The 22,271-nt window shown below is 70.2% G+C and overlaps 3 protein-coding genes across 3 annotated transcripts; 1 reads left to right on the top strand and 2 right to left on the bottom strand.

The window, feature by feature from the left end:
* The first annotated feature begins 182 nt into the window (after positions 1-182).
* POLD4 (DNA polymerase delta 4, accessory subunit) lies at positions 183-4,144 on the top strand. The gene is made up of 3 exons (XM_052811471.1): positions 183-448; positions 537-648; positions 799-4,144. The coding sequence occupies exons 1-3, from the start codon at positions 238-240 to the stop codon at positions 821-823; spliced, it is 348 nt and encodes a 115-aa protein (XP_052667431.1). The 5' UTR covers positions 183-237; the 3' UTR covers positions 824-4,144.
* A 2,270-nt stretch (positions 4,145-6,414) lies between these two features.
* Positions 6,415-14,017, bottom strand: SSH3 (slingshot protein phosphatase 3). Its single transcript, XM_052810642.1, is given in 19 exon segments — positions 6,415-6,726; positions 6,729-6,744; positions 6,841-6,863; positions 6,866-6,920; positions 6,922-7,102; positions 7,450-7,650; positions 8,020-8,166; positions 8,422-8,468; positions 8,542-8,670; positions 8,743-8,836; positions 9,246-9,434; positions 10,064-10,129; positions 10,263-10,334; positions 10,399-10,439; positions 10,441-10,518; positions 11,564-11,729; positions 11,940-11,977; positions 12,751-12,905; positions 13,993-14,017. Coding segments are annotated over 19 exon segments (1,896 nt in total). The 3' UTR covers positions 6,415-6,553.
* A 96-nt stretch (positions 14,018-14,113) lies between these two features.
* On the bottom strand, positions 14,114-21,024 carry ANKRD13D (ankyrin repeat domain 13D). Its single transcript, XM_052811441.1, is given in 16 exon segments — positions 14,114-14,400; positions 14,402-14,474; positions 14,873-14,952; positions 15,057-15,220; positions 15,644-15,775; positions 15,852-16,009; positions 16,594-16,724; positions 16,817-16,878; positions 17,418-17,499; positions 17,567-17,633; positions 17,838-18,027; positions 18,429-18,572; positions 18,685-18,730; positions 19,101-19,225; positions 19,332-19,467; positions 20,865-21,024. Coding segments are annotated over 16 exon segments (1,848 nt in total). The 5' UTR covers positions 20,955-21,024; the 3' UTR covers positions 14,114-14,232.
* Between the last annotated feature and the right edge of the window lie 1,247 nt (positions 21,025-22,271).

Raw genomic sequence — 22,271 nt, 5'->3', positions numbered from 1 at the left:
CCGGGAGGGGGTGACAGTGTCCCGAGGGGGACGGGGACCACCGGGAACGGGGTGAGAGTGCCCGGGGGTGACGGGGACCGCCGGGAGGGGGTGACAGCGGCCGGGCCCCGCCGCTTCCGCCCGGGGAGCGGCAGGGGCGGAGCGGGCGGACGGACGGACGGACGGAGGGGCCGCCGCTCGGTTCCCAGCAGCCGCGGGCAGGAGCGGGACCCCCCCGCCGCGCTCTCCCGCAGGGCCATGGAGCAGCCCCGGCGCATCACCGACTCCTTCCCGCGGCGGCGGAGACGACCGGGCCGAATCCCGGGCGGGGTGAAGGGCAGGGACTGTCCCCGGGCCCGGCCCCGTGCCCCCCCGCCCTCCGAGGAGCCCCCGCCGTCCCCCCCGGACCAAGCTCTCCTGGAGATGCTCAGGCGCTTCGACCTCGCCTGGGAGTACGGACCCTGCACCGGTAAGATCCCCGCCACCGGCTCGGCCGCCCCCCCCCGCCCCGGACCCCTCTCCCCAGCCCCGCTGACCCTGACCCCCCCCCCCCGCAGGTATCACCCGCCTGCAGCGGTGGGAGCGGGCGCAGGCGCTGGGGCTGAGCCCCCCGGGCCCCGTCCGTGACGCCCTCCTGGAACACTGGGACAACCCTGACGTCATCTACAGGTGAGTGTGGGATGGGGGGGGGACACCGGGCACCCCATCTTGGTTCCCCCCCACCCTGCCGGTATGGGGGTATCCTTCCTGCCACTAAGAAGCAGGGGGGGGGGGGCACAAGACACCCACTGACACCCCCCACCCCACTGTCCCCCACAGCCTCTGGCACGAGTACGGGCTCTGAGCCGCTGCGCCCCACGCCGGAGGGAGGATCGGGGGGGACACACGACGTGCCCGCTGCACCCCCCCCCACCCAGGCCTGTCCGCAGCCGTGCCGCAGCTCCGGGGCACCGGGCGGATTAAAGACTGGTGTGAGTGAAGGAGGGGGGCTGCCGCGTGCTGTCTGGGGGGCAGCCGGGGTGGGGGGGGGTGAAGCCCCTCTGTAGGGTACTGGGAGAGGGCAGGGGCCTGTACCCCCCCCGCCCCGAGAGAGCCAGGCGGGTTGTCCAGTCACACAGTGTTTAATGCCAGCCCTGGGAGCACCAGGGGTCTGTGCCACCCCACGGTGCCCCCACACAGTGCCCTCTGCCTCACAGATCCCCTCTGCTCTGGAGCTGACTTGCATGTGGTGGGCACGGTTAGCGGTGGGCGGGGGGGGGGGCGGCAGATGGTCTGGAGGCAGGCAGGGGACCATCAGTGGTGACCACCGCTGCCCGGGCATCACCGGCTGTACCTCGGTGCCGGGGAGGCTGTAGGCCAGACACGCCGCTGGCTCCGTGTCTGGGGTGGGAAAGAAGGATTTGAGTGCCATGGGGTGCCCGCCGTGTCCCATCTCCCCCCCCCGCCCCAGCCCATGCCTGCCCCCACGTACCAGTGCCCCTGGGGAACAAGCCAGAGCGGGGATGGGAGCTCTTCATCAGCAGAACGCCTGGCGTGGGGTCTGGGGGTGCCACAGCCCTGGAATGGGAGAGATGGGGTGGGCAGGATGGTGCCCAGGCAGGGTGCTGAGCCCTGCCTTCACCGGCAGGCAGAAGGAGAAATCACTTGGGGGGGCGGTTCCTGGCAGGCACGACAGGCAGTGCTGCCAGACCTGGGGGCACAGCTGTCAGCACGTCCCCGTCCCTGGGGGTGCCCCCCCCGTGCCCCATGGACACCAACCTGGCGGGAGGTGGGCAGCGTGCATGGCAGCAGCAGGGGACACAGGTGGGAGGGTGGCACGGGGGGTCGGGGCGATGAGCTGCAGTGACCGTTGGTGGGTGGCCCCCTTGGGTGGGGGCACCGGGGCTGGCACGGTGAAGGTGCCGGTGTCTTGGCAGTGACGATGGAGAACACGAGGGCGAGATGGGGTGGGAGATGCAGGGCCGGGGGGGCAGGCAGGGGGGCTCACCCACAGCGGGGAGGTGGGGAAGAGGGGCAGGAAGGTCTGCTGCCCCCCTGGCGGCACGGGGGTCTCCAGCTCCAGGGGGAGGGCGAGGGGCAGCACCTCCTTGGCCCCCGCTGGCTCCTCTTTTAGGCTGGCACCCCACAGCAAGCGTGGCAGAGAGGGGACACAAGAAGGGACAAGGGATGCCCCGCAGCAGGCTGAGGGGAGAGGAGAGGGGCCACGGGCTGCCCCCAGCACCACTCACCACAGGGCGAGTGCAGGGCATCCATGAAATCCTCACCAAAGTTGCGATGCAGCTGGCCAAGGGTGGGCTGGATCACATCCACGTTGCCATGGTGAGCTGCAGGGTGGCAGGGAGTCAGTCGGGCAGCGTGGGCATCGCCGAGGTGCCCCACAAGCAGAGGGGGTGGCACGGCCCCGTGCACCCAGGCTGCACGGGTTGGACCCCCCGTAGGGGTTGCAGCTGTAGAAGATGGTGTCGGCCAGGTCCGAGATCAGCCTCTCCAGGTCGTGCTGGGGGTCGAGCTCCATGGGGCAGCTGCCCTCCAACTTGCCACTGGCCACCAGACCCTGCTGGGCACCGGGCACCCCTTGCCAGGCACAGAAAGGGTGAGAGATGCTGGTGAGCCCAGATCCAGAAGCCAGCGCTGCTGGGACTCCCAGTGGGACTGGCCAAGCTGGGAGAGGGGAGCCCTTCGGACAGAGAGCACGGGTGTAGACATGGCGCTCGTACCCGAGAGGGCAACGCTGCTGGTTTGTCCTTCATCTTCCGCACCTGGAGAAAATCAAAGAGGAGCCATGACGCGAGTTGCTGCCCATCCGGCTGATCGCAAGGCTGGCACAGAGAGGGCAGTGCCACCTGCCCCTTCCCGGACCAGGGCTGCCCATATCCCGGGATAACACGAAGGAGGGAGAGGGGGTGGTGACAGCCAACGGGACTGGAGAGCCAGGGACAAAGGTGTCTCTGGGCTGGCAGGGGCTTGGCTGGCGCATGCCATCATCGGTCAGTCTGGGTGGGGGCGTATTGGGACCGTGGGTGGGGGTCGGAGGGGGGAAGCAGGGGAGTCAGGTGCCCACGTGTGTCCTTACCTGCGCGCACGAGTACATCCTCCACTTGTGGTACTCCCGGGTGACAGCCTGGATGTGGTGCTTCCAGTACTTGCCCTCCACCGTCCCCACCTGCAGCACACGGACACACGTCACCGTGAGTGTCCGGTGAGCACTGCCGCCCACCCGCAGTGCTGCCGAGGGGGCGGTGGGCTTAGTGCCTGTGGCCCCCAGGCCCAGACCACGAGCCCCACGAGGTCCTGTCCCGTGCAGAGTCCCTTGGCGTGACATGCCACAGCACCCCACGGGAGGTGCAGTCCTGTCGGGGACTGGGGGGGGGCTGTGGGGGCTCACCTCTAGACCACAGTGTTCCTGCCTGTCCCTGGCCTCCAGCAGCGTCACGAAGTTGCAGGCGGGATTCCTCCTCTCCTCCACATCTGTGGGGAGAAGGGAAGAGGGATGATTTCACTGGTCTCTCCCACGCCTGGGTTGTGCCACCCTGGTGGGCACTAACGTGGAGCGCGGGAGAAAAGGGATGGATGGACGCTAGCAAAGCCACCCATTCGTAGGTAACCACACCAGGAATCCCATATAAAGCTGAGGTTACCTAGGTAGTAATAGCAAAACCATCAAATTTGGATTATGGATGAAACAAAACTGGGACCCATGGAGAAAAAGTAATTAGGAGCAGGCTGTTTGGGTGGAGAAAGGAAGATAGAAGGGTAGCAAAAAGGGCCCAGAAATGGAAAAAATTGAGAGTAGGTCTTAAAATCAGGTAAAGGTCAGCACAGGGGGGACGTTCTGATATTAGGGGTGCAGATGACTGTGGATTGTAGTGCTGGCGACCTGCAGAGCCAGGTGTGGCAGGGCACGGCCTCCCCCAGGCCATTGGGACTCTGACGGGACCTCCCTCCCCCAGGCAGTGGGGAGGGAAGAGTGATAGAGCTGTCACTCAACAACAGTCCTGTGGGATTCACAAGATTAAGAGCCATAATTAGTAGCTTTGCTGTGTGCAGAATCATTTAATCATAAATTAATAATAGATGTGTTTGTTAATTATTAGGTTATTGATTACTTAATTTATTAGCTCTCCATGTTGCTTAATCCAATAAAATGAATCGGTTATATTCCCAAGCCAGCAATCGAGCAGTGGAGAGCCGGACTCGGCAGTAACCCAGGCCGTGTCCTGGGGAGGGGGGGGCAGGTGGGACAGGGTGGGATGGGGTGGGGGGGCCACCTGCAGCCCTGGGGCCCACTCACACTGCAGGTACCAAGCCCTCCAGATGATTGTGTTGTTCAGCTGGATCTTGTCCCGCTGTAGGAGCTTTGGGACCCTGAACATCTTCTACTTGGGGGACATGATTCGTCTGCCAGGAACAGAACGGAGGTATTTAGGTGTGGGTGCGGATCCCCCCCCACCAAGAGATAAGCATCCCGCACCCAACCAGCCCAGCATCGCACCCAGCAGGGTCCCAGGGCCAGGAGGAGGGAGGCAGCCGGTGGGGGGGTCCTCCAAGGGGGGCTCTCTGGACCTCACCCTGCTTTTTCTGCCATACCCCCCCCCCCATCCAGTTTCATGCCACGGTCCCGCTGCACCCATGGCCAAACTCCTTCTGACCTCGGGCACGTGCCAGAGGGTGGGGGCTCGCAGAGCTGCTCTGCACTGATGATGCCCTCCTGGCCTGTCTGGCAGCACTGTCACAAAATCTGCTGGGACACAGCATGCTGGAGGCCAGGACCCAGGTTCGTGATGGGAGGATGAGGAGGTTTCCAGGCTCCTTGCGGTGGCAGAGGATTGGGAGAGGGAGAGGATAAAAACCCACTCAAAGAGCACCCAAAGGCATGTGGGTGGTAATCAAGAAGCCCTCAAGGCACAGCAAAGTGAGGGAAGACTTCAGAAGAAACAGGATCTGTCTTATCATCAAAAAACACAGGCAGAGTGCCCTGCGCACCCCACGGCAGCGCTGTGGCCTCTTGCTCCACCCCATGGCCCTTATCTCCCTTCTATCCCATGTCCCCCCGCTAAGAAGGGGTTGGTGGTGTCTGAAGAAACTGGCAGCACTTCGCCCCCCAGCTCTGGGGCCCAGGTTGTTGCCATGCCCAGCTCCTCTGCCGTGAGCGCCCTGCACTGCCCCTTCCACAGCAGCGGCTGAGAGACGTGACAGAGCAAATCAAAGGTTGGGGTGCTGGCAGAGCCCAGCAGTGCAAGGCTGTTGCTCAAGTCGTGTCTTTCCTGGTGGGCAGCAAGCCAGCGAGGGCTCTGGCTATACTCCAGCAGCTCTCTAGGTGTGGCGTCCCAACCTTGTGGGTGCCCCAGGGCTGCGGGGTGGGAGGACTCCGGGATGGCTCTCCCCCCTGCCCAGAGCAACAGCCTGAGCAGATGGGAGAGCAACAGGCTCAGAACAGTCTCCAGTCAGGACACCTTTCCTCAACGCAGGCCCTCACGGTCTGAGGTAGGTGATGTGCGACCTTCTAGCTCCATGTGGGGCTCCGCGTTGGCTCTTCCCGCCTCAGGAGGATCCCTGATCCGCGGCTTGCCGACCACGCCTGCCCTCCCGGCCCAGGGCAGCTCTGCCCTCCCGGGTGTCAGGCTTATCAGCGCCAGGCAGCTGCCCCGGCCTCCTCCTGCTGTCTGAGCCCCGCTCCCGCCTCGGCGTGCGGCTCCGACACCGTGAAGCAGCCACTATGTATGATCCGGGGGTGCACCATGGCGGGGCTCTCCCTGCCGCCTCCCCAGCGTCCGGCCTGACCCGCCGCTACGGCTACAGCGGGCTGCCGGCTCCCTGCCCGGCTCATTCCTTCGCTGCCGGTCCTCGGGCCTGCCCCGGTCCCGGTCCCGATCACGGTCCCCGGGCGAGGCCTAGGCGCTGGGGCTGAGGCCGGCCTGCGCCCGGTTCCCATAGCAACCAGGAAGGAGGGCCCCGCACGCATGCGCAAAGCCCGACGCCGCGCAAGGGATGCCGGGGGCTGTAGTTCCCAACCCCCGCGGCGCATGCGCACTCCCCCTCTCCGCCCGCCGCACAAGATGGCGCCTGAACTTCGTCCTCCCCGAGCTGCCGGTTCCCCGTATCCGGCGGTGCGCGGCGGCAGGGCGGACTGCGGCGTGCCGGTAGCCCCGGGGGCAGCAGGTTACCCCCCATCCCCGCCTCCTCCCGCACCCTGGGAGAGGTCTACAAGCCTACTTGTTCACTCTGGCCCCTGCCGATGGCAAGGAGGGCCTCGCAGGAGGCCCCACGCTCGTCCCCACCGCCCCCCACCAAAGCCACCGTCCCCGGGCAGGACCCACGCCGACGGGCAGCCATTTCCACTCTTTATTCTGAGTGAGGAGTAGCAGCGGGGCCCTGTGCGTGGGGGGGGGAGGGGGGAATGAGGCCAGGGCCGCCTCCCTCCCCCCCCCCCCAAGTGCAGGCAGTGTCTGTGTGTGAGGGGAGGGGGCGTGCCGCTTCCCTGGCCACGCCTCCTATAGGCCTAGGCTCCGCCCCTTCTCCCTGTGCCATGGTGGCGGGGGGGTGTGTGTGCTTCTGCCCCATGCCCCGCCCCCGCTTAGGGGGCAGGGGGGTGAGTGGGGGCGTGGTCACAACTGGCGGCAGGTGGGGCGTGGCCGCCCGCGGGGGCGTGGTCACAGGCGGGGGCGGGGCCACCGTCCAGGCTGGCCTGGCGCACCACACGGCGGGGCCGGGAGGAGGGCCGTACCCCCGGGGGGGGCCCCCCGGTGCCTCCGCGGCCGCAAACACCTGCGGGGGGGGGACGGGGACACAAGGGGAGGGGGTCAGCCAGAGCTGCGGTGTCCGTCCCCCCCAGCCCCTGTGCCCCCCCCGTCCCACGCTCACCTCCCCGGCGAGGGGCTCCCCCGGCACCTCGGGGGCTCGGGGGAGTCCAGCAGGCTGATGCTCCGCATGACGGCGCAGAGGCGAGATACGGGGGCGCCGGGAGGTTCCCAGCAACCCCGGGCTGCTCGCCTCCTCCGGGGGTGGTGGGGAGGAGAGCGGGGAGAGGCCACCCTCGCCCCCCGGGGGGGCTTCTGGGCCCTCCTCGGGCTGGGCCGCCGGCTCCGCCGCCGCCGCCTTGGGCTCCCACAGGCTGCTGTGCCGGCTGCCGTACACCTGCCGTCAGCGGCTGGCCCCGCCCCACGCGCGGAGCCACGCCCTCCACCGAGGAGGGGCGGGGGCTCCCACAGGCTCCGCCTCCAGCGCGGCAAAAGGCGGCTGCACCGAAGGCTACCCTGCCCGTCGGGGCGTGGCCATAAGAAGCCCCACCCCACCAGGCCCGAGAGGGGGCGTGGCCGTGACAGCCCCCACCCACGCCACCCAAGAGGTCACGGTCAAAGCAGAACCCTGTCCTTGGCCGTCACGACAGGCCCCTCCCTCTGCTGTCCGAAGGGGCGTGGTCACACCAGGCCCCACCCACCCCACCCACAGGGTGTGTCCCACCCCACCCACCTGGCGTGCAGGATGCCCTGGTAGAAGTCGAGCTGGCGCATGAAGCCGGGGTTGGGCAGGACGCCGGGGCGGCAGTGCCGGACGTGCCGCAGCGCCCGCTCCAGGGTCCACCCGAACTCCTTCATGGCGTAGGCCAGCACCGTGGCCGCCGAGCGGCTCAGCCCCATGCGGCAGTGCACCAGCGCCCGGCCCCCGTCGGCCCTGCGGCACCCCACCCCTGCTGCCACCCAGCTCTCGGCGCTCCCCCTCCGTCCCAGCCACCCCCGTCTCCCCGGGGACCCCCGCGCCCCAGGGCTCCCCGTGTCCCCGGGGCTCCCCGCGTCCTCAAGGACCCCCGTGTCCCCAAGGCTCCCCGTGTCCCCAGGGAGCCCATGCGCCAGGGCTCCCAGTGCCCCCCAGCACCTCAGTCATCAAGATGCCTCCCCAGGTACCCCCACCCACGTAGTCGTTGTCCCCAGCCTGCCCCTGGCTCCAGCCCCTGCCCCCCAAGCCCTGCGCCCCCCACCGATGGCCCCCGTGCCCCCCCCCCCCAGTTCCCCTGTGCCGCGGGGCTGCCCTGGCCCCACTGACCGGACGCGGGAGAGGAAGAGGAAGGTGTCGTTCCAGTGGGGCAGGAGCTGGGCCGTCTCCTCGTCATACACCCGCACGTTCATGTAGGTGAACAGCGCCGGGAAGAAGTTGTCGATCTCCCGCGCCACGTTCAGGATGTGGGTGACCCTGCGGTGGCCACGGGCAGGGGGCACAGCCGGCACGCAGGGTTGGGCTCTGCCCGTGCTCTATGGGGTGCCCCACAGTGCCCCGTGCCCACCCCACTGCTGCACCCACCCTGCCACGTGTCCCACGATGACCCCACGCCCACCCCACCGGGCCACCTCATGATGACCTCATACCTGCACCACCACGACACTCCACGATGACCCTGTGCCCACCCTCCCATGCCACCCCAGGTGACCCGTGCCACTCCACGCTCACCGGTTCTGCTGCAGCTCCTCCAGGTTGGCCGCGTTCCACTCGGAGCCCTGCGTGGTGGCAGCGGTGAGGGGTGTGGACGGCCCTGCCCTCCCTGCCCGCCCTGCCCGCCCCGCTGCCCACCAGGTAGAGGTGCGGGAAGATGCGGGAGGGCCGGTCCATCTGCGCCAGCACCAGCAGCATCTCGTTGTCGATGAAGTCCTTGTGCTGGGCCAGGCTGTGCCCCGTGCGCCGCTCCAGCTCCTCCCGCACCTGGGCACCGCCATGGGGTGAGGGATGGCCCCCGCCTGCCCCCGCCAGAAGCCCCCACCCGGTGGCACCCACCTCCTTGGAGGTGACGCTCTCCAGGTCGGCGGTGGCCATCACGTCCCGCAGCAGCGCCCGCACCGCCTGCTCCGACAGCTCCGGTGCCGCCGGCCTGGCGCCGGCATCACGGCGTCAACGGCGCCCACCTGCCCTGCCCAGGCCCCGCCCTGCCCAAACCCCGCCTCCTCTGCTCCCAAGCCCCTCCCCCTAAATGCAAGCCCTGCCTCCCCCATGACCCTCCCTAGATGGGGACGCTCCACCCAGTTCCTTTAAGCTCCACCCCTCATCCAGACAATCCCCACCCCCCTCCATTAGCCCCACCCCAACCCCAGACCCCACCCCTCAGCACAAGCCCTCCTTCCCAGCAGAGCCCCACCCTCACAGCCCCACCCAATCGCTCCACCCCTTTACCACAAGCCCCACCCTCCCCGCCCCACCCTGAGGCTCCCCCCCCCCAGCCCAGCAAGCAGTGCTGATTGGCCAGCAGGCTGTCGGGCGGGGCAGGAGGAGGCGGGGCATACCGGAGGGGCGGGGGCGAGGCGGGGCGCACCGACTCGAGGTCGGCCATTGCCAGCCACTCGTTGAGGCAGCTCTGCTCCGAGGTCAGCGCCGCCGCGTAGCCGCGGGCCCAGGCCAGCGCCGGACCCCCGGGGATGTGCCCGCCGCGGGACGCCTCCTCGCAGGCGCGGTGCAGCTCCTGCAGCACGGCCCTGCCGCACACCACCTGCCACCGCCGCACCCGCCCCGGCACCGCCCGCTGCTCCGGCACGTGCCCGCATCTCCTCCCCGCCGCCGTGGCCAGGGCACCGCAGTGCCGGCGTACCCCCCGGTTTGGCTCTCCACGCCCCCCAAGAATGTGGGTGCTACCTCCCCTCTCCCGGGTGCGCACGGCCCGTGGGCGCAGCTGGGTGGTGCGTGGCTGTGGCCAAACCCTTCCCACAGCCCCCGTTCCCATGACTGTGCCCAGGTGCCCGTGGTGGTGTCCGTATATCCCGGCTGTGCCCGTGGTGGTGCCCACTTCAACCCTGCCCGCGATAGTGCCCGCATCCCCTGTGCCCACAGCAGTGCTCGCATCCCCCGTGGCCACGGTGGGACCCACATCTCTTGTGCCCACAGTGGTACCCGCTTCCCCCACGCCCATGATGGTGCCCACGTCCTCCGTGCCCATGGTGGCACCTACATCCTCCATGTCCATGGCAGTGCCCCATGTCCTGTGCCCACAGTGCTGCCCACGTCCCCCATGCCCATGTCGCCCATAACCGTGGTGGTGCCCCAGCCCCGTGCCCACGGTGGTTGCCCACGTCCCCCGTGCCCATACACACGCCCGGGGTTCGCTCACCACATGGTCTGGACAGAGATGGGTTTGAAGATGCGGGTCTGCCCCCCCGATGTCACGCTGAACCCCCTGGGCACCGCGGGAGGACACGGGGGTTGGGGTGGGCACCCCAGCCCCGCCCCCCCACAGGCCCCACCCAATCCCATGAGCCCCCACCCTCATAAGCCCCACCCCCTCCCAGAAGCCCCCCCTTACCCCTTACCCATCGCCGTCGAGGAAGACCTGGGTGTCACTCCAGAGGGGCAGCACCATGCCCAGGGTGCAGCGGGCGGCCCTGGGGCGGGCAGAGGTCAGGGGGTGCAGCCGCCCCCCCCGTGCCCCCCCCACGCCCCACTCACCCCTCGTGGGCGAAGTCCACACCCAGCAGCGCCGTCTCCCCCCTCGGCTCCCACCTCCTCCGGCCGAACCACCAGCAGGTACCGAACCCGCCGCGGCCGTGCCGACTCCAGCCGCACCGCCTGGGGGTTGGGGGGGCATGAGGGGTGCCCCCTGCACCCCCGGAGGCAGCACTGCGGGATCTGCCCCCCCCCAGTGCCGCCAGCGCCCGGGGAGAATCATCAAGCACACTGCGGGGGCAGGCTGGGCTGTATCCATCCCCATCCCATTCCATCCTCAGCCCCCATCCTGTGCCGTTCTGTCCTGTCCCATCCCCATCCTGTCCTCATCACGTCCTATCACTCCCCATCCCCATCCTATCCCCATTCTCATCCCATCATCCTGTCCCCCGTCCATATCCCATTCCTGTCCCCTTCCTGTCCCCAACCCCATTCTGCCCCATCCAATCCCATCCTCATCCCATCCCATCCTATCCCATCCTGTCCCATTCCCACCCCATTCCCATCCTTATCCCATTCCCATCCCCATCCTTTCCCCATCCCATCCCCATCCTGTCCTCATCACATCCTATCATATCCCCATCCTCACCCCGTCCCATCCCGTTCCTGTCCCCATCCCCATTCTGCCCCATCCCAATCCCATCCCGTCCTGTCCCATCCCCATCCTGTCCCCATCCTCATCCCATCCTGTCCCATCCTGTCCCCATCCATATCCCATTCCCATCCCCATCCTGTCTTCACCACATCCTATCATATCCCCAGCCTCATCCCATCCCATTCCCATACTCTTCCTGTCCCTATTCCCATTCTGCCCCATCCCAATCCCATGCCATCCCCATTCTGACCCCATCCTATCATATCCCCATCCATCCCATCCCATTCCCATACTCTTCCTGTCCCTATTCCCATTCTGCCCCATCCCAGTCCCATGCCATCCCCATTCTGTCCCATCCTCATCCCGTCCCCATCCTCATCCCATCCCATTCCATCCTGTCCCCATCCCATCCCATCCCCGCCCCATCCCCATTCCCATTCCCATCCCATCCCCATCCCGTCCCCATCCCTGTCCCCATCCCCCTCTCTTTCACCGTCCCCAGCTCATCTCCATCCCATCACTGTCACCGTCACAACCCCTGTCCCCATCCCGGGGGGGGTGACCGTTCCCTACCAGCCGGACGGCGTCCTGGGGACGGAGAAGCTGCATCATGAGCCGCAGGTGCTGCTCCTGCCGCCCCGGCGCCTGGCCTGGGGGTGCAGCCGGGGGGGGCTCGGCCTCCAGCGCCTCCTCCGCGGGGAGCAGCAGAGCGGCCCCCTTGACCATGACGAAGCTCTGCCTGGGGGGGGGCAGGAGGGTCCCGAGTGGGCCGTGGGGCCCAGCCCGCAGCAGGACCCAGCTTTTGTAGCCGGGGGTACCCCCAGAGCGCTCCTCTGAGGTGGGGGAGAGCTGGGGGGGGGGGGGGGAATCTCTCAGGGGGTAGCTGTCCCCCCTCCCCACCCCCAGCACCCCGTGTCACCCATCCCGCGGCTTCGGAGCCCCTTCTCACCGCCGCTGCAGCTGCCTGCGCCTGGGTGCATCTTCCACCTGCAAAGCACCGGGGGGGGGGGGGGGCAAGGGGGGGGGGGGTCAGTGCCCCCGGGGGAGCGTGACCCCAGGGGTACGGACCATGCTTGGGGTGCCCGGCGAGCACCCCCGGCACGTCCCGCCTGGGCACCTGGGCCAGGGACACCCTGCCAAAGTCACCCCCCCCGCCCCCCCCAGAAGCATGGGGCACTGGCAGGGCCCCTTTGGGGGTCCCACTGGGGAGGGGGGTCCCACTGGGGAGGTAGATCCTAGGGATCGGCGCTGGGATGCCAGGGGGGGTCCTGTCCCTGTGCCCCCCCCGCCTCCCTCCGGCTGGGTGCTGCCCGGGGGGGGGAAGTGCTCGCAGGGGTGCCCTGGGCTGCGCACCCAGATAAGGCCCAGTGGTAACTGGGAAGGGGGGGGCAGGCAGGGGCACTGGGAGCCACTGGGACAAGCGATGGTACCGGGAGCACTGGGCACGGTGGGAGGAACTGAGGACAAACGTCCCCCCACTCCCCCCCCCCCCCACTTACCGCGGTAACCCCCAACCGGCACCAGAGGAGACCCCAACGTGTACTGGGGGCAACCGGGCTCCCAGTAACCCCCCACCAGCCAGCGGCCGGGATAAGCCTGCACCGGCAGCGACCGGAGAAGCAGCCTCCCCCCCCCCCCCCCCCCCCCCCCCCGCGCCGCCCCGGCAACACCCGGTGGCCCCGAACCGGCCGGGCCGAACCGCCTCCGCCGTGTCCCCCCCCCCCTCCGCGTTCCCGATCCCGTTCCCTTCCCGCACTCACCACCGGTCCCCCGGCGGAACCGCCGCCCGCCGCACGGTCACCAGCGCCATGCCCCCCCCCCGGTACACCCCCCCCCCCCCCGCCCCCGCCGCACCAGGAAGCGCCGCCGCCGCTGCCCCGCCCCGGACGGGAACGGGCACCGGGCACGACACGGCCTGCAGCGGGAGCGGCACTACCGGGGGGGGGGGCGAACTCCCAAACTGCCCTCCCCACGAGTGGGACCTCACCGAGGTCCCCGGTGACCGGGAGACCCCCCGCCCCCCTCCCCTCCCCCCCCCCCCGGCAGCTTTCTCCGGGATCCAGCACTCGGGACACCCCCCCACCAGCCCCCCACTCCGGACCCCCCCGAGGGTCCCCAGCACCGGGGGTGCCCCCCCGCCCTGGAGCCCCTCAGCCTTGGCTGTTCCTCCATGGGTGCCCCCCCCCCCCGACCCCCGGCTTCAGCCCTGTGCCCAGGAACCCTCACCCCCACGCCGGAGCGGGGCACCCCACGCCACCCCCCCACTCCCACCTTGCCCTGGGATCCGCCCCCCCCCCCCCCGAGCCCCTTGTCACCCCATGGCTCGGCAGTGGGTGCCCAGCCAAGCACCCCCCTCCCCAGGAGGGGGTCTCCCCCCAAATAAATTAAAGAAATGAAATAAATGAAATAAATTGAATAAATTAAGGCTGGGAGAGGGAATGGGGGCACAGGGCCAGATTTTGGGGGGGGGGTGTCAAAAAGGAGGAATCCCACCAGTGCCACCCACATGGCCCATCACCTGGGCCCCACCCTTCCTGCAGGCTCCACCCCTTTCCCCAGGCTCCGCCCCCCCGGGCCATCCCACCCATCACCCTGCCAGGCACAGTCTGCACACGTCCGTGTATATATATATATATCTATATATATGTATATGTATATGTACATACATCCAGGCCCCCCCCGGCCCCCCCCACTACCACCGAGGGACAAGGCCTGGGGGTCCCTGCCTGGCCCTGCAGCCCCCAACAGCGGGGTGCCTTTAACCAGGGGTCACCCGCGTCCCCCGGGGACCCCCGGGGTCCGTCCTGCCCCCCGCGGGGCCAATGTACAACATCGAAGAGAAGGGGGTGTCCCTAGGGTGGGGGGTCCTGGGGACAGGGGTATCCCTGGGGTGGGGGTCCCAACATCAGGGTCCCTGGGCTGAGCTTCGAGCCTGGCGGGAGGGGTTCCCCGGATCGGGGGTCCCGGGGGTAGGAGGATCCCTGGATCAATTCCCCCCCCACCGTGTTGTGGGGGCTGCGCCCACATCACGGGGGGCGTCCCCGGCACCGGCTGGTCCCCAGGCAGGCCCGTGCCCGAGTCAGGGTGTCCCGGTGCGGGACGGTGCCCACGCCGGACCGTCCCCGTGCGAGGCCGTGCTTGGCGGTTCCCGGGCGAGGCGGTACCGGCGGGACCGTCCCTGTCCTCGCGGGGGGTGTCCCCCACGCGGGACCGTCCCCGTCCCCGCGCGGGACGCCCCGGCGCTACTTGTCGGTGAGGGAGAGACGCAGGATGCGCTGGAGTTCCTCGTCTTCCTCCCGCCGACGCCGCTCCCGCTCCTCCTGCTCCCGCTCCGAGAGCGCCATGGCTAACCGCAGCTGCTCCGCGAAGCTGCCGTAACCGGGGGGTGCCGGGGGGCTGCCGCCGCCGGCCCCGGGGGGGGTCCCGGCTGCCGGGGGGGTCGGCGCTGGGGCCGGCCTGCAGCAGCATGCTCTCCTGCAGGGCCCTGCGAGGAGAGCCGCTGTGGCCACGCCCCCTCGCGGAGGCCACGCCCACCCCGCCCCCAAGTGGCCACACCCACTTCACAGCCCCACCCTGGGCTGGAGAGCCACACCCCTCTCCACGTGCCCCACCCGTCTGCCAGCCACACCCATGCCTGCCATTAGCCCCGCCCATTATGACCACACCCTCTGGGGATCGGGATGCCCCTCCCCATAGGGCACCTCCCCTCTAGGCCACACCCTCAGGGCCCTCTCCCCTCTGCCCCACCCTGACACCTTTAAGGCACCTCCCCTCCCACCTGGCCCCGCCCCAGGCAGGGTGGGCGGGGCAGTCTCAGGCCCCGCCCCAGATGTGGTGGGCGGGGCACTCTCAGGCCACGCCCCCCGGTGGGCAGCGCCTCACCGCTCCAGCTGGAGGTCCTCGTCGTAGGGGGGCGGGTCGACGCCCGGGCGGGTGTTGGTCAGCGCCTCCCAAATGGTCACCTGCGGGGTGGGGCGGGGCTGAGGGGGCGGGGCCTGCGCCATGGGGGCGGGGCCTTCCCCACAGAGGTGGGCGTGGTCAGGCGGGGGGCGGGGTTTGGCCCCACCTGGTCGGTCTCGGTGCCGGCGTCGAGCAGGCTCTGCTGGATGGCGAACTGCAGCAGGTCGTCATCCTCGTCCCGCAGGGGCTCGCTGCGCCCCGCGCCCAGCACCGTGTACCCCGCCGGCACCTCGAACACCCCCGCCTCCACCTCGCACGGGAAGGGCCAGCCTGCCGCACCGCCGAAGCGTGGGGTACCGTGAAGCACCCCGCCGCACCCCACGCCCACGGGTGCCCTGTGCCCCTATGCACCCCGCAGCACCCTGCACCCACCCTGTGTCCACGGAGGGCCCGCAGGCCCTGGCACCCCCCCCCTCCTCGCCCCCACCCTGGCACGCCGCAGCACCCATCGCCCCGTGCCCAGGGGCAGCCCGATGGTACCCAGCACCCCCAGCCCAGGGACCCGGCAGCACCCCACGCCCAGGGATCCCCCCCCCCCCGAGTGCCCAGCACCCCGCACCCACAGACACCAACCCTGGGAGGACCCCTACCCCCCCGGGAGACCCCCCAGCCCCAGGGGACCCCCCATCCCACAGCAACCCCCCAGCCACATGTGCCCCCCCAGGGGCCCCCCCCAATCTCTCCCAGCCTCACCTCTGGGGCCGGGGGGGTGGGTGCCGGGGGGCTGGGTGGGGGCGCACACCCGCACGGAGCCCAGCGGCTGGTCGCACCCGCAGAGGTTGCTGAAGGTGATGCGGGCGTTGAGCACGTGGAAGAGGGGGATCTCTGGGGGTACAGGGGTCAGTGGCCCCGCCCCGGGATAGGCCCCGCCCTTGCCCCACCCTGCCGGCCCCGCCCTCACCGATCTTGACGGGGAAGCCGGGGGGCAGCTTGAGGGTGATGAAGTCGCGCAGTTTGGCGAAGTGGGCGTTGGAGATGGCCATGAGGTCGATGATGGGCGTCACCTGCTCCGCCAGCGACAGCGGGTGCTGCTCGCACAGCCACAGCGTCGCCTTGAACCTGCCCGGGCACCGGCGTGGGCACGGGAACCCCGCCAGTGCCACGTCCCCCGGGACACCGTCACCACCCCCGTGGGTCCTGACACCCAGTGCCACGTCCCCCGGGACACCGTCACCACTCCCGTGGGTCCTCACACCCAGTGCCACGTCCCCTGGGACCCTGTTAACCCCCCCCGTGGGTCCTGACACCCAGTGCCACATCCCCCGGGACCCCGTCACCACCCCCGTGGGTCCTGACACCCAGTGCCACGTCCCCTGGGACCCCGTCACCACTCCCGTGGGTCCTGACACCCAGTGCCACGTCCCCTGGGACCCTGTTAACCCCCCCCGTGGGTCCTGACACCCAGTGCCACATCCCCCGGGACCCTGTCACCACTCCCGTGGGTCCTGACACCCAGTGCCACGTTCCCCGGGACCCCGTCACCACCCGCGTGGGTCCTCACACCCAGTGCCACGTCCCAGGGGACCATGTCACCACCCCCAGGAGTCTTGCCACCCCAGTGCCGTGTCACCGCCCTGCACTGGTTCCTTGCCATCCCGGTGCCACGTCCCTGGCACCGCGTCGCCCCGGGGTGGTGGCCTCACCTCTGCACCTTGCTGGACATCTCGATGGGGCGCCCGATGTTGCGGGTCTCCAGGTCGAAGTGGGGGTCGAAGTATTCCTCGGGGGTGATGGCGGTGGGGTTGGTGGGGCTGGCAGCCTGCAGCACGGGCGCCTGCGGTGACACCGGCGCCGCTCAGCCCTGCCCCCGGGGTCCCTCACCGCCCCCCCCCCGGGGGGGGGAACCCCCCCACCCCGGCCACTCACCCCGTTGTGGGTGCCATGCTGCTGCGCGATGCCCAGGAAGGAGTGGAAGGGGGTCTTGGAGCCTGGCCGAGGAGAGAGGGGAGATGCAGGGGCGCGGCGTGGGCAGGGGGCACGGCACCCCCGTGTGTGCCCGGGCTGTCACGGGTCACACCCCGCACGGGGTCCCACACCTGGCGTGTCACACCCCGCACCCACGCTGTCCCACGCCTGATGGGTGACACCCTGCATCCACCGTGTCCCACGCCTGATGGGTCACAGCCCAGAGTGTCCCACCTCTGATGGGTGACACCCAGCACCCACGGTGACCCACACCTGATGGGTGAACCCCCCCCCCCCAGGGGCCCCACGCCTGACACGTGTCACACCCGGCACCCACAGCATCCCACGCCTGACATGTCACACCCCACACCCGCGGTGTCCCACGCCTGATGGGTGACAACCCACGTGCTGTCCCACCCAGCGCCCAGGGTGGGCCCCCAACGCCTGACACATGTCCCACCCAGGAAAGGGGTGGACCTTGCACTAGGGGGCGGGCCTTGCACCAGGAGGGGGCGTGTCCCCGCTGTGGACAGGCTCCCTGATTGGCCGACGGAGCTGTCACCTTTGCTGCGTGACTTGTCCTGGTCGGAGAGGTGCTCCGTCCTCGTCTTGGTGACCAGCTCCACGTTGCTGGCGCTGTACACCTGCCGGGGGACAGGATCAGCCCCGCCGGGCACCGGCGAGTCCCCCCCCCAGCCCCACCGTGCCTACTTTGGCCTCGTAGCCGCTGACCACCTCCATCTTCTCCGAGCGCCAGCCCCAGATCCCCGACTTGTTCCTGGGGAGGGGGAAAGGCATCAGCTCCCCGCACACCCTCTTGCACAAGCGTTTCCTTCCCCTTCGCACGCGGTTCCCCTGGGCGAGCCCTCGCACGGCCCCTTCCCGCTACGTGCTACCCACCCCCCCCCTCCAAGCCAGGGTCCACCACATGCCCCCCACCGCCACCATTGCCCCCCGGCACCCTCCCGGGGTGGCAGCCCACCGCTCGAAGGCGATGTTCCTGGTGTCGAGGTGCGTGGAGACGATGGGGGACGTCAGCCGCCCGGCCACGTGTTCCTCCGAGGGCTGCATGGCCGCCAGCAGCAGGTCGGGCTCGTGCAAGGCCAGGGCCAGCGTCTCCGTGTAGACCACCTGCTTGTCGTGGTCCACCTCCATCACCACCGCCCCTTCGTCTGCGCAACGGGGACGCGGGTCAGCGCCCGCCGCGGCCACCCCGGCACCCGCGTCTGCCCCGGGGCTGGGTCAGCACCTGGCACCCAGTGGCACCCCGACACCCCTGAGCCCGGGGGTCACGGCATCTCAGGGGTATCTCGGGCCTTGGGGGGGTCCCGGTGGGGAATTGGGGGTCCCTGAAGGCGATTGAGGTCCCTGGTATGTGTGCGGGGGGGGGTGAGGTGGTCCCCAGCACTGCTGGAAGGGGGAACTGGGGTTCCCAGGGTGTTCCTATAGGGGAATTGGGGTCCTTACAGGGGAGTACTGATACTGCACGGGGTCTGGGGGGATCCCCAGGGTCACTGGAGGGTCCCTGAGGGTATTTGGGGTCCCAGGGTGTCCCGCGGGAGCCGGAGCTGACCTTCCCCCTTGAAGATGTAGCTGCGGCGGCCGCGCTGCCACGTCATGTGCTCGAAGCCCAGCAGCGTGGTGTCAACCCGCAGGCTCTCGCCCCGCTTCCACACGCGGTAGACGTCGCTGGGGCACACCTTGGAGACCAGCGGCACTGCGGGCACGCGCGCCCCGTCAGCGGCACGGCGGGGAAGGGTAGGGGTTCGGGGGGGGGGGGCACCCCTCTGGTCCCCGGCCCCGTGGCCCCCCCACACAGCCCCACTCACCCCAGCTGGTGAACTCCCACTTCATCTCCACGTAGAAGTCGGATGCCTGGAAGAGACGAAGGGGTCACGGAGCAGTCCGGGGGGGGGGATACGGTGGGGCTGGAGGAGTGGGGGATCTCTGCTGGGATCACTGGGAAGATGGGGAGTCTGGGGGGGCAGGGATGGGCGTCCCTACTGGGGTCCTGGGTGGGGATCAGGGGGACCTGGGAGAGCGGGGTCTTAGGTGGGGGCCCAGTAGGGAAGGATGAGAAGGGGGTCCCCAAGGAAAAAGAGGTCATGGAGAAGACGGAGGTCCTGGGGAGACCTGGGGGGTCCAGGGGCTCCTCACTCCCCCCCTCCCCGGCCCCCAGACCGGTGGCACCCCAGTCCTGGGGGGCAGATGCCCACCCGCTGCCCACCCCGGGGCAGTGCCGTACCCGGCGCAGTTTGCTGAGCAGCTCGGGGATGCCGGCGAGCCGCCGCGTCGCCCGCTGGTAGTCGCGGTACTGGAGCACCAGCTGCACCATCTCGGGGTCCCCCGTGCTCACCGCCTCCTGCAGCACTGGGGCAACGGGGCACCCTCAGCCGGGCACCGCCAGCACCCGCGCCCACTGACGGTGCCCCCGCGCCGGTGGCACCGGCGGCGGAGGGTCCCCGTGCCCGCGTACCCGTCCAGCCGTTGGCGTTCTCCCGGCCCACGTTGGCGTTGTGCCGCAGCAGCACCCGCACCGACTCCAGGTGGCCCAGGGACACGGCCAGCTCCAGCGGGGTCCGGCCACGGGGGTCCGTCAGCTCCACGTCGTGCTGCGTGGACAGGCAGGGTCACCGCCGCCGGCCTGGGGTGGCCCGGGCACCCCACAGCCTCCCAGTGCCCCCCCCCACACCCCATCCCGGCACAGCCCCGGGCCCTGTCCTGGCACCCCAGTGCTGGTCCCCGGCCCCCCATCCCCTGGTCCCTGTCCCCTCGTCCTGCTCCGGTCCCTGATCTGCCTGCGCCGGTTCACCGGCCCCCCAGGGTGCCCCCATGTTCCCAAGGCCCAGTGCCCCCAGAGTCCCAGTTCCCCTCTATCTCCAGTGCTCCCAGTCCCCTAGGTTCCCAGTACCCCTGTCCCAGTGCCACCAGCCCCCTCAGTGCTCCCAGTGCCCTCAATTTCCCAGCCCTCTCTTTTCCCAGTGCCCCTCTACCTCAGAGCCCCCAGTCTCCCTGTACCTCCGGTGCTCCTGTCCCAGTGCCCGCCGTACCCCAGTCCCAGCGCTCCCAGTTGCTTCCAGCCCTGTGGTGCTACAGTCCCCTAGTATCCTAGTGTCCCCAGTCCTCCCAGTGCCCCCAGGTTTCTCCAGTGCTCCCGGTCCCCCCAGATCCTCCAGTCCCCCCCGTTCCTCCAGTGTTCCCAGTCCCTCCCAGTGCTTGCAGTGCTCCCGGTCCTCAGTGCCCCCAGTGCCCCCAGTCCCCTAAGTCCTCCCAGTGCTCCCAGTCCTCTAGTGCCCCCGTTCCTCCAGTGTTCCCAGTCCCTCCCAGTGCTCGCAGTGCCCCCCATCCCCACTGGCCTCAGTCCCCCTAGCCCCTCCAGCGCTCTCAGTCCCCAATGCCCCCAGTGCCCCCAAGTTCCTCCAGTGCCCCCGGTCCCCCCAGTTCCTCCAGTCCCCCCCGTTCCTCCAGTGTTCCCAGTCCCTCCCAGTGCTCGCAGTGCTCCCAGTCCCCACTGGCCTCAGTCCCCCCCGTGCCCCCAGTCCCCCCAGTGCTCCCAATCCCCCTAGCCCCTCCAGTCCCCCAGTGCTCCCACGCCCCACTGCCCCCACTCCCCCTAGCCCCTCCAGTCCCCCCAGTCCTCCCAGTGCTCCCGCTCCCCACTGCCCCCACTCCCCCTAGCCCCTCCAGTCCCCCCAGTCCTCCCAGTGCTCCCGCTCCCCACTGCCCCCACTCCCCCTAGCCCCTCCAGCGCTCCCAGTCCCCCCAGCCCCCGAGCCCGGGTCCCCCATTCTCCCACCCCTCCCCAGCTCCCACTGCCCCTCGCATCCCTCTCCCTGCCCCCCCCCCCCATTTCCCCGCGCAGCTCCCAGTGCCGGCGGGTCCCCGCCGCTCCCCGCTCCCCACCGGCCGCCCGGCGATGGCGGGGTACGGGGCTGGGGACGGCGGGGGGGGGGCCCTCGGTGCCGGTTCCCCCGCCCCCCCCCCCGCCGCCGCCGGTGCCGGCGCCCACCGTGCCGGAGCGCAGGGCGCTGTCCAGCGCCTGGTGCCGGTTGTGCCAGACGAGGCGGTGCAACGGGAAGGTGTCGGCGGGCCGGGCCATCCCGCCACCATGTCCCCGGGGCCGCGCCGGGGCAGCGGGCGGACGGGCCGCAGCGCCGGGCCTGCCCGCAATGGCTGCGCGCGGGGGCGGCGGCGGCGGCGGCGGCGGCGGAGGCGCAGCGCGGCGGCGCGGGGCGGGGCCGGCACCGGGCACGGCGGCCGGGGGCACCGGCACCGGCTACGGGGTGGAGGGGGTGGGGGGGGGACGACGCAGGACCCCGCTACCGGCACCCGGAACCGGCTACTGGGGGGGGGGGGACGGGGGACGCAGGACCCCGGCACCGGGCACACCGGCACCCGGCACCGGCACCGGCTACGGAGCGGGGGGACGCAGGACCCCGCTACCGGCACCGGGCACACCGGCACCCGGAACCGGCACCGGCTACGGGGTGGAGGGGGTGTGGGGAGGACGCAGGACCCCGCTACCGGCACCCGGAACGGGCACCGGCTACTGGGGGGACACGCAGGACCCCGCTACCGGCACCGGGCGCGGCGGCCGGGGTCAGCGGCGCCCGCTTCTCCGGGACATCCCGCGCCGAGCACCGGAGACCAGAAGTACCAGCGGGCCCCGAGCAGGGAGTGCTGGGCACCGGGTCCGGCCCGTCCCCCGCCCCGGGGACCCGTTATACCCCGCACCTGCCCCCGGTAGCGGGGGGCTGTCCCCTCCCCGGCATCTCCTCCGGGGTACCCCCGCGGCTCCCTTCCCCTTTCATGGCCCGGAACCTCAGCCCCGCAGTGGGAATCCGGGACCACCGGGCCCCGGGGTTGCCCCCACCCCATCCCATCCCACCCCACCCCACCCCATCCCACCCCACCCCATCCCATCCCATCCCCTTCTCCGTCCCCAGCCCCGTGCAATGCCGACACTCCCGGGGAGGTGGGGAGGGGGGGGGGTCCGGGAAGGGCTGCGGAGCCCGGCCCCCCGCGCTGGGGTTGCCCCCCACCCGCCTTGGGCAGGGGCGGTTGTTTTGCTCCGTCCCACGGCGGCGGAACCGGAGATTCCCCCGGGGGCCCCGCCGGACCGCAGGAATGCCGAAACGCCGGCCCGGTGCGCCTCACCCCCGGACGTGCCGCCCGCGCAGGGTGCGGGCAGGAGGGGTGCTGCCTGTACAACCCCGCGGCAAGGGGACGGCCAAGGTCACCCGCGGGGAGAGCGCAGCAAAGTGGGGGGACCCGACCCCCAGCACCCACCGCTGCCCCGGGACCCCCACCCTGCAGGGCACGGGGACAGCCCCCACCCGCACCCCTGTATGTCCCCGAAGCGCCAGCGTGCTCGTGGGGGTGGGGGGGGACACACACGCAGGCAGCCCCCGTACCC

The sequence above is a fragment of the Harpia harpyja genome, chromosome 16, assembly GCF_026419915.1.
Source record: "Harpia harpyja isolate bHarHar1 chromosome 16, bHarHar1 primary haplotype, whole genome shotgun sequence".
Taxonomy (NCBI): Eukaryota; Metazoa; Chordata; class Aves; order Accipitriformes; family Accipitridae; genus Harpia; species Harpia harpyja.
The sequence above is the reverse complement of the archived record's forward strand: the minus strand, read 5'-3'. Positions and strand labels throughout refer to the sequence as shown.